This window comes from Dromiciops gliroides, chromosome 6, assembly GCF_019393635.1.
Source record: "Dromiciops gliroides isolate mDroGli1 chromosome 6, mDroGli1.pri, whole genome shotgun sequence".
Lineage (NCBI taxonomy): Eukaryota > Metazoa > Chordata > Mammalia > Microbiotheria > Microbiotheriidae > Dromiciops > Dromiciops gliroides.
In genome coordinates, this window is record NC_057866.1 from 12,224,683 (window position 1) to 12,241,382 (window position 16,700).

Sequence of the window (16,700 nt, forward strand, 5' to 3'; positions counted from 1 at the left end):
TGTGGACCTCATCCTCTATCTGCACATCCCTGGAAAGTAAACCTCCAAGGAGAGGGAGCTTATCCACATCGTTCCAAATTTGTCCATGTCTGGGTAGTGCAGCGCTGGCTGGTGGAAAACTTGGTTTCTTGGACCTGACAAATAGAAGGTGATTAATGAATGTTTACTGGCTGATTGAGTGTCTTATATGCTTGAGAGATGGAATGTCCTGGTTCACTTGGTCAATGTGTTTTTTGTTTGTTTGTTTGTTTTTCAGTGAGGCAATTGGGGTTAAGTGACTTGCCCAGGGTCACACAGCTAGTAAGTAATAAGTGTCTGAGGCCGGATTTGAAATCAGGTACTCCTGACTTCCAGGGCTGGTGCTCTATCCACTGCGCAACCTAGCTGCCCCTGGTCAACGCGTTTTTTAAAAAAAATTTACTGGGTCATGATCCTGAGAGGGTCGTTGGAGTGAAGTTTCATCTCACAACACACAATAGTGACAAAGCTAATGAACAAAATGATGTTGGAGGGGCTGTGGGAAGCCAAGCACACTCATGCATTGTTTAAGAAGATTAAGAAGAGTTCAGCCAGGGGCAGCTAGGTGGCGCAGTAGATAGAACACCGGCCCTGGAGTCAGGAGGACCTGAGATCAAATTTGACCTCAGACACTTGACACTTACTAGCTGTGTGACCCTGGGCAAGTCACTTAACCCCAACTGCCTCACCAAAAAAAAAAAAAAGAAAGAAGAAAAGGCACTACGCTAAGTGCTTCGCTAATATAATTTCATTTGACCCTCACAACAACCCTGAAAGGGAGGTGCTATTATCGTTGCCATTTTACAGTTAAGGAAACTGAGACAGTCAGTTACTATTAGTAATTATCCGAGGCCAGATTGGAACTCAGGTCCTCCTGACCCCAGGCCTAATGCTCTCAGCACTGTACCTACCTACCTACCATCTGGCTGCCTAAGAAGTTTGGAGATAAGGACCTCAAACTCAGGAAAGATGGTAGGGCTAAACAGACAGTTAATGACAATTAAGCCTGTAGGAGCTGCTCAGATCACTGACAAGATGGGAGAGTGGACTGAGGGCTCGGGAAAGCCTTGAGGAGAACACAGAGGAAGAGAGGCAGTGCTGCCTAGTGAGCCCACCAGCAGCCCAACTGAGGAAGACCTGGCTTCAAACCTTGTCCCAACTCTAGGATCCTCAGCAAGTCAGCTGGCTGAGTTAGGTGGGGCTGATCAGCGGTCCAATCCCTGCCCCCAGGAGCTGTGCCTGTTTGTCTCTGCTCACAGCCCAACCACACAGGCCACAGCCAGCCACTCCTTAAGGGTCTGCTCAGTACCAAGCACTGTGCTATTCCCTGGCGGTACAACACAAGCAAACAGGAAGCTGGTCCCAGTCCTGGTGGGGGGGAGAGTGGGGGGGGTGGGCAGGCTCACAGTCTAGTGGGAAAAGAGAACCCATTGAAGGCAAGGAAGGGACCGACTGGAGCTGGTGCTCAAGCATGGCTGGCCCTGGCTATGCCCACAATGGAAGTAGGCAAATCACCCATTGAGGGGGAAGCTTTGTCATAAAAGACATGGGCTTGGAATCAAGCAGAAGAGGTTTCTCCAGGGAGAAGCAAAACCAAAGATAAGCAGATAACAGGATAGACAAATGGAGGAATCTCAGAACTACTGAAATTTAGATTGACCCACTAGCTATCAGGACACACCAAAGAGGTAAGGGGAGATAAAATTCTATAGCTGGAAAGTCACTTAGGTGTGGCTACTACCTAACCAGAGCTAGGAAACAGCAATAACCCCAAAGGTCAGGACCATCATTTCAAAAAAAGTCCGGGGGGAAGCTAGGTGGTGCAGTGGATAGAGCACTGGCCCTGGATTCAGGAGAACCTGAGTTCAAATCCGGCCTCAGACACTTGACACTTACTAGCTGTGTGACCCTGGGTAAGTCACTTAACCCCCATTGCCCCGCCAAAAAAAAAAAAACAAGTTCCCCTGGACTCTCAGGAATATGACAAGCATCTAAGCTTTCCCCACCCTACCCCAAAAGGGAACCTTCCATTTTCAGGTGGATACCCCATCTATCCTCTATAAAAGCGTTTGCCTTCCTTCTGTTCTGGGAGGATGTTTCTAGACCACCTTCTCCCTGGGGTGGGGGTGAAGTCTTTGACTTTCTCTAGCACCAAATAAAAGACCCCTTTAATTCTAATTGGACTGTGTGTAAGAGTGTAATTCTTTTTTTTTTTTTTTGGTGAAGCAATTAGGGTTAAGTGACTTGCCCAGGGTCACACAGCTGCTAAGTGTTAAGTGTCTGAGGCCGGATTTGAACTCAGGTTCTCCTGAATCCAGGGCCAGTGCTTTTATCCACTGCGCCATCTAGCTGCCCCAAGAGTGTAATTCTTTACTGAGAAATAATACCTAAAGCCCCCCACCTTTTCCCGTGACAATAAAACTGCCAGAGTGAGGGGAGAGAGCAGGTTCTGGTCTTAGATCTTTCACTAACCCTCCCATATAACCTCAGGCAAGTCCCTTAACCTCAAGCCTTGGGCCCTTCTAGGTATGAAGAGAGACATGGCCAGAAGGTCCCGGCTAGCTTATCTACTCCCCCTTGAACAGATTAGTCCTCTCCCCTCTTTCTCAGCCTCTGTAACTGGTGTGCATCTTTCCATAATCCATCCAGAAAGGAGAAGCCCAGCTGTTCTGCAGCCAGGTCAGTGGGGGCAGAGAGCTGAGTGTTAAATTGTCGGTGCTCATCAAGACTTGACTTGTTTTGTTCATCGTCTAAATTTAGAGCAAGGTAGATTACACTCACATGTGCGCCTAAAATACGATTAAACATTTGCCAGCATACCCTAGATCAATTCCACAGCACACACCATAACTGTAAAATCAGGGATGATCCCTGATGTCTTTTCCATTTCTAAATCCTAGAATGACCCGCAGTCAAACGGGAAGGCGCAAGCCTGGGCTCAGCAGATTTCAGGAAGGAAGGATCTCTCTCTAAATATATTAAGTACTTTCCTTGGGACTGGCACCACTGGGCTCTCAGCTGAGGAGACAGAGAGCCCAAAATGCAGCTACTTCCTATTCCCATTCCAATGTGAGACACTATAAGTAAATAAAATGTATGTGTGAGACTATGTGCTACAAATGGAGAGTAACCTGGGGTGGGGGGAGGACCAGGAAGTGCCTCTGGATTCTGAAGGAAGACCAAAAAGCTTAGAGGCTGAGGGGGAGTTCCCAGCAAGAAGGCTGGCCAGTACAAATACACTGGGAAATGGGAAAAAAAGCCCCGAGGCCAGTGTCCCAACAAAGAGGGACACAAAGCCTAAGATTGTTAAGGTAGGAAAGAGCAAAATGTAAATCTAGGGCTTTAAATACCAAAAAGAAGATTTTATATTTGATTTTGGAGACAAGAGGGAGCCACTGGAGTTTATAGAGTAGGGGAGGTGAGATGGTGTGACCTGTGCTTAAGAAAATTACTTTTTTTGGGGGGGGGTGAGGCAATTGGGGTTAAGTGACTTGCCCAGGGTCACACAGCTAGTAAGTGTCAAGTGTCTGAAGTCGGATTTGAACTCTGGCCCTCCTAACTCCATGGCCAGTGCTCTATCCACCTAGCTGCCCCAAGAAAACTACTTTTGATTAGAAGATGGATGGGGGTGGGGAAAAACAAGGGGCAGGGAGACCAAAGAGGTCAGGCCATTTAAATAGTCCAGGTGAGGGTGACCAGGGCCTAAACTAAGAGAGAGAAGGGGACATATACAAGAAACACCATGAAGGGAAAAACAAGACACAGAGGTCCCCAACGTGTGTAAATGAGAGGGCACTGGTGCTGTCAACATAATTAGAAAATTTGGGGGAAGGGGAGGGAGGGCATTGGGGGAAAGAACAAATTTGACTTGTGATATGTTGAGTTTGAGGTGCCCAGGAGACAGCTGGCAATGAAGGCATAGAGCTCCAGAGAGAAATGTGGACTGGAAACAACAGTTTGGGGGTCACCTGCCAATAGATGGTGATTGAGCCCATCAGAGCTCAGTGATAGGAAGAGAAATATTATAAAATAAAGGGAGGGTCCCGTGGTAAGTGGGCCTGATCTGGCTGAAGGTCAGCAAAGGAGACTAAGGAGGAGCAGACACAGGAGACCCAGCCCAGAGAAGTGTGGTCCTGGACAACAGGGGAGTGGACAGTGAGTGTCCAAGGCCCAACGGCACCTTGAAGGACATTCCTCATAATGAGATTGGACTTTCTTAACAGTCCTGTTCCAGGGGCAGCTAGGTGGTACAGCGGATAAAGCACTGGCCCTGGATTCAGGAGGACCTGAGTTCAAATCTGACCTCAGATACTTGACACTTACTAGCTGTGAGCCTGGGCAAGTCACTTAACCCTCATTGCCCTGAAAAAAATAACAAAAAAATTTTTTTCAAGTCTTGTTTCAATCCCACCCAGGTGGGGAAGCCATTGTGCTCCACTCAGATTTGGGTGGGGATAAATTCTTTGAACAGATTGCCCAAGGCTGGGGGTTGGGGGGGGGTAAGTCAGAAGTAAATGACATAATTAAAGTTCATTTGAACAGGTTTCAGGCCCCTCATTGTACTATTCATTCTCTCATTAATTGTTAACAAATCAGTTGATTGCCACCCTTGGTGGGGAGAGGTATATGGGCTTGCTAGCCTGCCACTATGATTGTCTTTGGCCAAATACCATCCTTTCATTAAGAAAACAATTAAATTACCCAGAAATTATGTCTCTTGAACCTTTTTGAATGCCACAAATCATCGGGGACAGTGGAGAAAACAGCTTCAGTTTAGTAAAGAGGCAGATTGCAGAGGTAGAAGAGAGGGAGAAAAGAAAGTTCTGGTAGTTGTAGCTTTCTCAGTCTCACCTGAGAGATGAAGTCAATTCAAATCACCAATTTATTAAGTGCCTACTATGTGCCAGGTGTTGTTCTAAGTGCCAGGGACACAAAGACAGGCGAAAGCCCAGTTCCTGCTGTCAGTCTAATGGAAGAGAGACATCATAAAAACATTGGGAAATGTCTCATAGACAAGTTCCGAGGGAAGTGGGGTCAAGGAAGTTTTCCCAGAGAAGGCAGGATTTTAGCTGGGCTGTGCCGAAAGCCAGGAGGCCAGCATCCTTCTCACTACACCACGGACGGCAGGAGAAGGGAAGTCTGGGAAGGGGCCAGCTCCCGATGGCCTTGAAAAGCCAAGCAGAGGCTTTTCTATTTGATCCGGGAGGCTGCCAGGAGCCACTGGAGTTTATTGAGTAGGGGCTGCCCTGGTTGGACCTGGGCTTTAGGAAGATCATTTTTTGTGTGTATGTTGGAGGGGGGGGGGCATTGAGGGTTAAGTGACTTGCCCAGGGTCACAGCTAGTAAGCGTCAAGTGTCTGAGGTCACATTTGAAGTCAGGTCCTCCTAAATCTAGGTCTGGTGCTTTATCCACTTCACCACCTGGCTGCCCCCAGGAAGATCACTTTTTTGTTTTTTGAGGGGCAATGAGGGTAAAGTGACTTGCCCAGGGTCATACACCTAGTGAGTGTCAAGTGTCTGAGGCTGGATTTGAACTCAGGTCCTCCTGAATCCAGGGCCAGTGCTCTATCCACTGTACCACCTAGCTGCCAAAAGGAAGATCATTTTGACAGCTGAGGGGGAAGGTGGATTGGAGTGGAGAGGGGCCAAACCAAGGCTACCTGGATAGTCCAGGTGTGCTGCGGGCCCAGTCAGGAGGCTCATGGCAAAGGTGGAATCTACAGAACCGACCAGATGTGGGGGATGGGAGATAGCAAAGAGTTGAGGGGGACACAGGTCTCAAGCCTGGGGAAGACAGCCGTGGCCTCGGCAATAATAGGGAAATTCATTAAGGCCAAGAGGACTGTGGGAAAAATCATGGGTTGGTTTTGGACATAGCGAATTTAAGATGACCCAGGACTTCTTGTTCGTGATGTCCAATAGGCAGCTGGGGATGGGAGCCTGGAAGCCAAGAGAGGTGATGGATGGATGAGACATGAAAACCACCTGCAGAGATGGCAACTGAATCCACTGGACGGACATTTCTCAAGTGAATAGAGAAAGAGGCGGCGGTTCCGCAAAGGAGACTGAGGGGAGGCCGATTACAGACAGGTAGGAGGAGAAAGGGGAGAGAGTAGTGTCACAAAAACAGATAATATCCAGAAGACGGTGATCAGCCACCATCAAAGGCTGAAGTCAAGAAAGACGAGTCATTTGATTTGACAATTAGGAGGTAACTGGTAACAAGGGACAAAAATACAGAGGAGACGCGTGGGGCCCAAGTCCTCGTTGGACGGAACCGAACGGCCGAAGGCCCGGCTCCGCGTCTCCGTAACCATCGACGGCTGCCTCGCGCCCCCCGAAGGGGCCCAAATACCTGAGGCGCGGGCTCTGGAGTCCCGGTCCCTGAGGCCCATGAAGCGCACGATGGCCCGAGGCCGGGGGAAGCTGAACTTGAGGGGGGGAAGGCTAGACCTGAGATCCATGGCGGCTGTGCACCTACACAGCCCGCCACAGTGAAGACCAACTGCGCATGTCAGGCGGACACACGCGCCGGCCGGCCTGCGCGCGTGAGCGTGCGCACGCGCCGCTCTGGCAATTCAGGGGGCGCGCACGCCCCTCCGGCCCCAACCACATTGTAGTCGTCCGCGCGAGCCTTCCGGAACACTTCCTTTGTTCTCTTTCTCCCGTAGTCCCGAACGCTCCCGGCGAGAAAGGGCCGGTGCGCATGCGTCCTGCCATCCCGCTCCGTCCCTCCCATGACTCCACCATCCCATGAACCTTTGCGAGCCCGTACATAAAGCCTTCGCCGCGGCTCGTTCGTCCTCTTTTGTCGCCGGCGCTGAATGAGGTAATGTTTGGCATCGGGTTGGTGGGGAGATAAGGAGGGGCAGATTTTTTTTTTTTAAACTAATTTCGTTCCCTGCCCGCTGGGTTTCCACTTTTTAATTAGGCTTCCTCGCCTAAACCAGAGATCCGGGTGGGGGGAGGGATGTTCTCCGGGGCCACGGAAGCACACGGGCCCCCCCACCAGTTCCTGGCGCGCATGCGCCCCACCTGGCCCCAGGGCAGGGGCTGTGGGATCGCGTTTCTGGTTTCAAGACCACCCTGGGGTGGGCGAGGCGTGGGCCGGGCCCCTCTGTGATGAGACCTTTCACAGACCTGTGCTGATTCTCTGTGAGGACCAGAACCTTCTGAGCAGGAGCCCGTGCGTCCCCAGCGCCCCGATCCCGAGGGGTCGGCGCCGGAGCCTCCCCGCTCATGGCCGCTTCTTTCCCGCAGGGCCGCGTGGCTGAGAGCGAGGCCCCCGACGCCGCCGTGTCCCCCCAGGCCTCGGGTGAGTGGCGGGGAGCGGGTGGTCTGGCCTGCCTGGGGCTGAGCTACGAGGATGATTGGACTTGAATTCTCTCTTTCTGATGGGTCAGTGGAGAAAGCTAATCCGTCCTGAGTAGCCTCGCCCGAGACCCCGGGGAGCCCAGGGGAAGCCCCCCGCGATAAGACCGTGCTGGGGTGGGGGAGCCGGGCTCTGCCGGGGAAACTAGCCCGCTGCGCTCTCTTTTCAGGCCGGCCTTGGCCGGGGACGGAGGCCGCTGTGCTGACCAGCCGCCCGGGCTTCGGGGTAAGTCACTCTGTACCTAAGGGCGAGCCCTGGTCTGGGCTCTTCCACTCGGGCTTGTCCGCAGTGATGAACTTCAACGACAAGCATATGGCTGACTGGTTTTGATGTCGCTTTTTCTTCTGAGAAGTGGGCAGGCCTCTCTGTTAGAGGCAAATCAGACGCATTGTGCCAAAAAGTAACATCTTGTTCCTGTCTCCAGGTTTCTTCTCAATGGATGTGACCTGAAAGTGCCCCAGGTAACTGGGGGACAGATTGGGGTGGAGTAGGGTGCCGTCCTCTCTGCCTTCCTCAGAAACGAGAAAAGGGGGCAAACTTGGCTCACCTAGGTTTCTGGGAAGTCGTGGGGGAAGGAGCCTCCCTCACTGGGCTATTAATCCCTGTCAGATGATTTGAATCTTACCTACTGAAGCTCTGTGAGGGCCAACATTCTTATAGCATGTTAGAGTTCTGATGGCAGCTCCTGTTGTTCAACAGTTTCTGCATCAGCCTTGGTTCTTCTGACCCCTCCCCATTTCCCTCCGTCTCTCCCAGATCTCCTTTGATCCGTGCTACCTTCACCTTTCTCCTTACTAAGTAAGTTCTCTTTCATAATCCCTCTATTTGCTTGCATACCTGTCCGAGCCCTCGGTTTGAGCTGATGATGTGGGTATGAGCCCATTATCTAATGGACGACATGTGTCTTATGGCATTCTTTGAGTCACCAAAGCCCTGATCAACCAGAAGGGGCCACAGTGAGATCCCTCTGCCGGCCTTTTAGAAAACTCCTAACCTGATATTTTATCTGGCAGGGAAATGCTGACTGGGCCTGCACCAGGCTGAGGAGCAGGTCATGGTGAGTAGTCTTCCTGTGGGACTCGAGGGCTCTGGGGTCAGCCGCGCGCCCCCCCCCCCCCAGTACCAATGAGGAAAGCAAACCCGTCTTAATCCCAGTTCTGGCCCCAGAGCCAGCAATGGTGAACCCACTGGGGCTGGCTGGGGGAGAGGAGGATGGCGTGTTCCAGAAGGAACTGTCTGAGGTACAAGATCCCTTACAGAGCGGCTTGTTTGGGGGGAGGCAGTTTGGCTAATCAGCATTTCTGTTTTAGGCTTCAGCACAGCTTCCCCGCTTGGCACGAACTGGCAGCTTCTCCAGGAAAGGTTAGTCATCTAACCGGCAGATTTCCTGTGTAATTGGTTCACCTTGGCTCTGGGGGAGATCATGGCCTTCGGTTTCAGTGATGAGTCTAACTAGCTCACTATGATTTACATAAAAATGAAAAGGCTTGAACATCTGAGAAACTGTGCCAAGGGGAGATGAGGTCCTACGTGCCTTGTTGGGAACCTGACTGCCTTACTCTTCCCATAGGTCTTTTTAAGAGCTGCCTAAAGGAGACTGGCTGGGGCGCAGGGTGTGAGTCCCTTTGCTGCTATGTAAGTACTGGCTTGGACTCATTAAGATGGGGGGGCCCGGGGGGGGGGGTAATGGTGGGTTCTTTGCTAGAACTCCTGACATGATGTATTTCTAGAATCTCGTTCGTCTGAACTCCCCTGTTGAGACATGCACATCTGACCAGGAAGGAGCCACTGGGGCACCACTGGCCTTGGGGAGGGACGGGAGCAAATTCAATCTTTGCTTTTTTTCAAAGTTGCAGGATCTGGCCACCTAACCTTGGGACATCAGGACAGTGCTATATGCAGAAGTCTCATCCATAGCCTCAGGTGAGCTTCCCCTTACAGAGCTTTCTAGGCCCACAGCCCCAGTCCTGCCCCCACCGGTGATGAGATCAATACCGCCCCAGTCTGATTCCTGTGACTGATAGGTTGTTCTGAGTGGTGAGCAGGCCCCTGGGATGGGACCTGGCATTAGACATCCATCCCTTGGGCCCGTCTCACTCTTACCTTGTTCTACAGGTGGCAGGCTCTTTCTCGTGCTGTCATGGCAAAGAAACTTGGCAGAGGTAAGTTTAAGGGGAAAATAAAGATAGAAAAGATTTTAAAATATGATGAATTCAATACCGCCCCAGTCTGATCATGGTGACTGAAGGGTATTTCTGAACTAGGAGTAGCCACGTGGGTTAGTAGTGTGTGGTGATATTCAGCTTTCCATACATCCTTCCCCTTCTCCTTTGTAGGGAAAGGAGTATTGCACCTGGATCTGTTCCAGAAGGTTAGGTAAGTGGCATGGAATCTGGGGGAGTGGTGATGAGGGTCCCAATGAAGAAGACATCACCTGTCTTACTCCTTGACCTTGCCCCAGAACCTGCAAAGGTTGAACCCACTGGGGCCGGCTGGGATGCAGGAGGAAACTCTGTTCCAGAGAGAACTGTCTGAGGGACCATAGGGCTAAAGTTAGTCTCAGTTGTGTTGGCCTTCTGGGAGAAGTGCTCTCCAAAATGACCTGGTTTGTTGTTTTTTTCTCTTGAAGGAACTGGAAAATGAGATGATCCACTAACTGCTGTCAGGATGTGTGGAAATGTGACATTGTATCACTGCAAAAAGAAAACTGAACATTCTCTTTACCTTGTTTTTTGCAAATAAAGTTATTTCTCTTGAGTTTGTTTCCTCAATTGTCTGTGGTCATTTGGGGTGGGACAGGTCGCTGTATCTTTCAGCCTGATTGAGGTGAGCAGGCCCAGTATTGGCAAAACTTGAAGGGCCTTCCTGGTATTGTAGCATATCTCAGCCTAGTCCCATTCTAGGTGTTCATTTGCCCTGGGGAATTACCTACTTGGCTGTGTCTTGAGATGCTTTCTCCACTTAGAAAGCTGTCCTTTCCTCAAGAACACTGGACGACAGGCTAATGCTAGCTACACTGGAGCTGGCAGAGCTGGGGCCAAGGGAGGAGTCATGGGGCGGGCTGACTGGGGGTCCGCTGAGGTCTTGTGGAAGGACGCTTGCCTGGGCACTGGCTGCTTAAGCTTTGGAGATGAAGGCACCTCCTCCCCATGCTGGCCCCAACATTCCACTAGTAATGGTCTCACGGGTTTTTTCTAGGTTCAGTTGAGCCTCTCCTCCCATGCCCCCGAAGCCTGGCTTCCCCTAAGCAGCCTGTCCACTTGCCATGGCCAGAGATTGCCTGTGGCTGCTGTTAGCCTTGGTCCTGCCCACTGTGAGCCAAGGGATACCATGTCTGGAGGCCAGCAGTCCCTTTTTGCCTCCGGAGAAGGGAAAGACACAGCCCCCACTGCCCAAGGTCAGCGCTTGCATGGTGCGTTGTGCTACGCAGGTTCTGCCCAGCTTGGGAGCTGGACTTGTCTCTGTGCTCTTTAACGAGGCCCAGGAAGGTAAGGCGGGGCCGGGAAGGAAGGGGCGGCACCAACAGCCTGGCACTGCCCAGGGAGGCCAAGGGCAGCCAGTGCAGGCTCCACAAGTGGGTCACTGCTGCCTGGGGGAGCTAAGAGGGACCTTATGTAAGGCAAGCTTGAGTCAAACTTGGGGGGGAAATGTGCACCAGAGATCATTTGGAGAACAGCTAGAAAACCGAGGCTCACCTTCAGCAATCCGGTATGGATCACAGTTAAGTGCCATCTTAGTACAAAGTACAAAGGGGGTTGACTTGACCCCTTCCTAAGGTCCCTTCCCATTCTAAGTCTTTGGAACTAGGCAGACGGGGTAAGGAAGGGGGGGGAGGCCGGGAAGGTGTGAGGGAATGACCGAGTGCCCATTCTGTCGTCATCACGCCCACAGCAGAGGAGCAGAAATACTGCTGGCTGCAGAGACGTCGGGACTGTAAGACCAGAGAGCGCCTCACCAGGGTCTTTGTGCTGCTGGATCTGAAGGGGCCCTCAGCCCCTCCCTATGAGCTCCTGCCCACCACACCAGCCCTGTCCCCACCAAGCAGACGCCTGAGGCCTCGGAAGAATGACCCAACCCTGCTCAGCCTGTCAAGCTGTGGGCTCCTCTATGATGTCACCAGGCCCTTCCGCAGCGCCCGGAGAGACGGCCAGTCCAAGGAGGCCGAGTTCTGCGTTAAAGCCGTGTGTCCTGCTAGCCAGCCTTCCTGCCAGCCCCTTCAGGGGGCCCTGAGCTGCCCCCCTTTCCTAGCCACGCTCTGGGGCAGCCGTCCTAGCACTAGGGATTCCTTCTCCATTCAGGCCAACCCGTCGCTCCCTGGGCAGGTCTGAACGGATCACTGGACGTGGACTCTGCCACACAACCACAGAGACTCGGGGCGGCCAGGTCTGGGCTGAAGCTTTGCCTTCATCCATCCCACCTCTGGGTTTGGGGGTTAGTGAGGCAGCAGTGACTGACCTGAATAAATTGGCCGTGTGGCTCCTGTATCAGCCCCTCTTTCCCTCTGCGAAGACCTAGTAAACTTGGGGGGCAGATGGTGTGGAGGGAGGGAGCAAACATATGGAGGGGAAGGGAGATGGGACCAGTCAACAAGCAATGTACCAGGCATCATGCAGGGTTGTCATTGGACTAACGAAGATGAAAGTCCTTCTTTTAGGCAGGCATGTGTCACGATAATTAGAGCACTGGGCCGGCCCTAACAAGACCTGAGTTCCAATGTGGCCTCAGATACTAACTAGCTGAGTCATCCTGGGCAAGTCCTTTAGCTGCTCTCTGCCTCAGTTTCTCCTACTGTGAAATGGGGATCAAATTACATCCACCTCCCAGGTCTGTGGTGAGAATCAAAGGAGATAATTGTAAAGTGCTTAGCACAATGCAGGGCACATAGTGGGCATTTTAAAATGCTTGTTTTCTTCCTTTGAGGAGTTCACTCTCTAGCAAGAGGTGACAATCCATATACATATATATAGCTATAAAGTAGACACAAGATAATCTTGGGGGGAAGGCACTAGCATCTGTGGGGGACTAGGCAAGATACACAAGGAGATAAGGAGGTACTCAAACTATTCCTTGAAGGAAACGGGGGATTCCCCAAGGAGTATAAGGGTTCAGATCCTGGCACTGCCCCCTTACCAGCTATTGGATCCCGAGTCATCTTTGACTTGTGGTTGCTTGTCCACAAGATAAGGAGAAATAAGCTTTAGATTTTCACACCTCAGAGAGGTGCCCCTGGGTTAAGGTAAGGATTGTAAGGGAAGAGAGACAGTCTCATGCTCAGTTGATCTAACTATAGGGTTTATTGAATAAGAAGCAAGTTCTCTTGCCGTTCAAGAGAACTCCTACACTGGAGCTTTCCTGTCACCCTTGCTCTTTGGCCGGGAGAAAAGAAGATGCGTGCCCCACTGATCCCAGATCAGCTCTCTCCAGACAATAAAGACCCAATGCAAACATGACCCACAGAAGTCAGGGACTAGGCATGGGGGAGTTATTCTGAGATAGAAAAAGGCAAATCCCCATCACCTTTGGATGTTCCAATCATCAATAGGCCAGAGATGGTATGACTCAGGTGGGTAGAATCCTTCTGAGTTGGGCTACACTAGTGTCTAGTCATTGGTCACTCTAGCTGTCTGCACCTGCCCCTCCCTGCCTCTTCTTCAGAGTAAAAGGAGCCTGCTTTGGCCAGCCTGCCCCCAGGCTCTAGAAATGGGAGCCATTAATATAATGGGAGGAGGGAGAGGTTGGGGACCCTTTTTTCTAGAGCTCTGTTGTGAGGAGGAGGTGAGGATTTTGGAGGCGGAGGTGCCTCATCACAACCTCAGAAGCCCAGGCAGGGGAGGAGATAGTGGGGGGTGGGGTGCAGGGATCCCAGAGCTGAAAGCATTAGTGTCTTATCAGTCAAGGCCAAAAGAAAGAGCCTTGAGTGGGGGCAATGGCATTTCTTAACTTCACCAGGGAATTGCTGACCCAGGAGGAAGACCCTCCTTGTCTTCTGGGAAGAAATAGAAACCTTTTATGATTGCCTGGTTTCATCTCCAGCCTTGAACACTGATTGCTGGGGGCAGGATAGTGTATTGCAACCCCTTAAGAGTAGTCTGGTTGAGGGGCAGCTAGCTGGCTCAGTGGATAAAGCACCAGGCCTGGATTCAGGAGTACCTGAGTTCAAATCCGGCCTCAGACACTTGACACATACTAGCTGTGTGACCCTGGGCAAGTCACTTAACCCCCATTGCCCAGCCAAAAAAACAAAACAAAAAACAAAACCAAAAAAGAGTAGTCTGGTTGGAAGCAGCTAGGTGGCACAGTGGATAGAGCACTGGCCCTGGACTCAGGAGGACTTGAGTTCAAATCCAACCTCAGACACTTGATACTGTGTGACCCTGGGCAAGTCACTTAACTCTCATTGCCCCGCCCAAAAGAAAAGAAAAAAAGAATAGTCTGGTAATAATACTGGATTTGAAGTCCAAGGACATAGATTCAAATCTCACTCTGCTGCTTACTAGCTGTGTGACCTTAGGTAAGTCGCTTCCCCTTTCTGACGCAGTGGAAGGAAAGATTTACTGAGTACGGACTATGTGCTAAGTTTTGGTGATACAAACACAAGCATAAAAAAAAGACATTGCCACTATTGTGCTAGAAGAAATGAGGAGCAGAAAGAACCTAGGAAGACTTAAATGAACCGATACAAAGTGAAGCAAGCAGAACCAGGAGAACCTTGTACACAGTAATAGCAACATTGCGCAATGATCATCTGTGAGTGACTTAGCTATTCTGATGAATGCAATGATCTGAGACAATTCCAAAGGACTCATGTTGAAAAATGCTATCTGTGGGGCAGCTAGTGGCACAGTGGATAGAGCACTGGCCCTGGATTCAGGAAGACCTGAGTTCAAATTTGACCTCAAACGCTTGACACCTACTAGCTGGGTGACCCTGGGCAAGTCATTTAACCCTCCTTGCCTGAAGAAGAAGAAGAAGAAGAAGAAAGAAAGAAGAAGGTAAATGTCTTTCTCAGGGTCACACATTTGAACTGGGGTCTTCCTCACTCCAAATCTAGCATTCTATTCACCCTGCCATCTGGCTGCTTATGGAAGGTCTTTGAACAGAGTCAGGCAGACCTGTCCTATGACAAGATCATTTTAGCAGCTATGTGGAGGATAGACGGGAAAGAAGAAAAACTGGAGCTAGGGAAATCGATGATGAACCCATTACAATAGTCTAGGGGAAAGAGAACAGGAGAGTGAACTAGGGAGTTATCCAAGGGTAAATGTTTCACAGCTCCTCAAGGAGGAGGGATGTAAACATGACATACTTTTAAGTTTGAGTGGCATCATTAGCATTTTCTAAAGTCCAGGCAATCAGCAATAATAAATCAAGCCTTGTCTGCAGCATTTATGTATTACTGAGGTATAGATGCTCACACTGAACATTGAACAATTCTGAGCTACTCTGGCACACTTCTGGTGGTAGAGAAATAAAGAGATGGAAGAGACGTGGTAAAGGTGGAACGGTTGGGACCTGGCAACTGATCAAATATGGATTGTAAGGGACAGAGAAGTCTTGAAAGTGATCCCAAGGGAAAGTTGAGAGGAGAGATGGGTTTGGTAAGGAAAATGAGAAAGTTTGAAATGCCAGAGGTTGTCACATTGGAGAGGTCAACAGGCAATAAAAATAAACTTAAAAATAAAATATTTTGGGGGGCAGCTAGGTGGCGCAGTGGAAAGAGCACCAGCCCTGGAGTCAGGAGGACCTGAGTTCAAATCCAGCCTCAGACACTTAACAATTACTAGCTGTGTGACCCTGGGCAAGTCATTTAACCCCCAATTGCCTCACCTAAATAAATAAAATAAAATAAAATATTTTTAAAACAGGCAGTGGGTAAATAGGACTGACAAACTCAGAAGGGGGATTATGACTGGAGACAAGGGATTTAGGAGTCATCTGCATAGAGATTATTAAAACTGTGATCTTGCTGTTTACTCCATACATATGCTCTTTGATGGAAGTAAATATCCCTGGTGTTAAAGATGGCTCGGCAGAGACAGAAAAACATTCCAAGGCATTTGAATGACCTCAGGCTGTAGTATATGAGTTGGCCACTAGGTGGGGATCTAATGCAGCAGAGGATGGGGGAGTTAAGCTCACTTAGCAAGAGCGTATAGATGTCTCTCTGGGACGGGAAGCAATTCTCTAAGGCTATATAAATTTCAGGCAGGTGCTGATCTACATTGATAGAGGGAATTTCTTTTGCCACAGCTCTCTATACCAATGGCTCATGGGTCTAGTTTAAAATAACAGCAGTAATAATCATAACAGCAACAATAACAATAATAATAATAATAAACTCCCCTCCCTGAAAGCCCTACCCATTGGGATGGGGAGATGGGAGGTGGAAAGAGCAAAGTTAAATAGATGCCAGTCATGATCATAGATGGCCAGGGCTCTCTATGCCCTGAGATTGAGTGGGTCTCAGCTGTTAAAATCCCACAAGGACCCTGAGAATCTAGTCCATAAAGTACCATCAATGCCTCTGATGGAGTTACCACAGCTTAAGCATGGTGTGGTTTGACTCAGCTTAATTCCATTCATATCTCTCCTGAAGAGAAGCAGAGATGGCTTCCACCTCTGACACATTCTGCTGTGTGACCTTCTGCAAGTCACTCAGCCTCTCACTGATGTAGGCCACTCTAAAATTTGCAGAGAAGATGCCAACCTGCATTGGTAGGGGGAGTTTCCTAACCAAGGAGTTCCCAACAGCAATGGAATCTGTGGCTTCCAAATTAAAGAGGGAGTAGAACCAAAACAATTTATTAACCCTGGATAGGCATGTGTGACATAAGATTATATTGTTGTTCAGTCATGTCTGACTCTTCATGACCCCATTTGGAGTTTTCTGGGCAGATATACTGGAGTGGTTGGCCATTTCCTTCTCCAACTCATCCCCCCCCCCTTTTGTTTTTAGTGAGGCAATTGGGGTTAAGTGACTTGCCCAGGGTCACACAGCTGGTGTCTGAGGCTTGATTTGAACTCATGAAGATGACTCTGCCTGATTTGAAGCCCTGTGTTCTACCCACTATGCCACCTAGCTGTCCAGTATGCCCCTCCTGCCACAAAAAAACAACACATTAAACAGATCCTTCACCTTGCAGAATTATTATCCAATGATATCACAAGGTCAATTACACTTGAGAAGTGCAAAGCTCTAAACACACACCAAACAAAGCATGAGGCTGGGTTACTGATTTCAGAGGTCCCATTGAACCAATGGATTTGTTAAGGGCTAAAATTCTAGCTAAACTGTCTAAAATATCTAGTG

The 16,700-nt window shown here is 50.0% G+C and overlaps 1 protein-coding gene and 8 non-coding genes across 9 annotated transcripts; all 9 read left to right on the forward strand.

Annotated features, from left to right (window-relative positions):
* The first annotated feature begins 7,376 nt into the window (after positions 1 to 7,376).
* LOC122733136 lies at positions 7,377 to 7,449 on the forward strand. The gene has a single exon (XR_006353730.1). It is a non-coding gene; the product is annotated as a small nucleolar RNA SNORD26 (small nucleolar RNA).
* A 545-nt stretch (positions 7,450 to 7,994) lies between these two features.
* LOC122733135 lies at positions 7,995 to 8,071 on the forward strand. Its single transcript, XR_006353729.1, has one exon. It is a non-coding gene; the product is annotated as a small nucleolar RNA SNORD28 (small nucleolar RNA).
* Positions 8,072 to 8,510: 439 nt separating this feature from the next.
* LOC122733140 lies at positions 8,511 to 8,635 on the forward strand. Its single transcript, XR_006353734.1, has one exon. It is a non-coding gene; the product is annotated as a small nucleolar RNA SNORD22 (small nucleolar RNA).
* A 189-nt stretch (positions 8,636 to 8,824) lies between these two features.
* On the forward strand, positions 8,825 to 8,894 carry LOC122733130. Its single transcript, XR_006353724.1, has one exon. It is a non-coding gene; the product is annotated as a small nucleolar RNA SNORD29 (small nucleolar RNA).
* Positions 8,895 to 9,101: 207 nt separating this feature from the next.
* Positions 9,102 to 9,169, forward strand: LOC122733137. Its single transcript, XR_006353731.1, has one exon. It is a non-coding gene; the product is annotated as a small nucleolar RNA SNORD30 (small nucleolar RNA).
* Positions 9,170 to 9,362: 193 nt separating this feature from the next.
* Positions 9,363 to 9,429, forward strand: LOC122733139. Its single transcript, XR_006353733.1, has one exon. It is a non-coding gene; the product is annotated as a small nucleolar RNA SNORD31 (small nucleolar RNA).
* Positions 9,430 to 9,586: 157 nt separating this feature from the next.
* On the forward strand, positions 9,587 to 9,655 carry LOC122733138. The gene has a single exon (XR_006353732.1). It is a non-coding gene; the product is annotated as a small nucleolar RNA SNORD31 (small nucleolar RNA).
* Positions 9,656 to 9,803: 148 nt separating this feature from the next.
* Positions 9,804 to 9,930, forward strand: LOC122733141. The gene has a single exon (XR_006353735.1). It is a non-coding gene; the product is annotated as a small nucleolar RNA SNORD22 (small nucleolar RNA).
* A 630-nt stretch (positions 9,931 to 10,560) lies between these two features.
* On the forward strand, positions 10,561 to 11,836 carry LOC122732572. The gene is made up of 2 exons (XM_043972803.1): positions 10,561 to 10,878; positions 11,282 to 11,836. The coding sequence occupies exons 1-2, from the start codon at positions 10,656 to 10,658 to the stop codon at positions 11,716 to 11,718; spliced, it is 660 nt and encodes a 219-aa protein (XP_043828738.1). The 5' UTR covers positions 10,561 to 10,655; the 3' UTR covers positions 11,719 to 11,836.
* The last annotated feature ends 4,864 nt before the right edge of the window (positions 11,837 to 16,700 follow it).

Bases quoted from the DNA above. Each gene is read 5' to 3' on its own strand.
- LOC122732572 (XM_043972803.1), top strand. From the start codon at position 10,656: ATGGCCAGAGATTGCCTGTGGCTGCTGTTAGCCTTGGTCCTGCCCACT. The intron at 10,879-11,281 runs GTAAGGCGGGGC...TCACGCCCACAG, and splicing joins CTTTAACGAGGCCCAGGAAG to CAGAGGAGCAGAAATACTGC.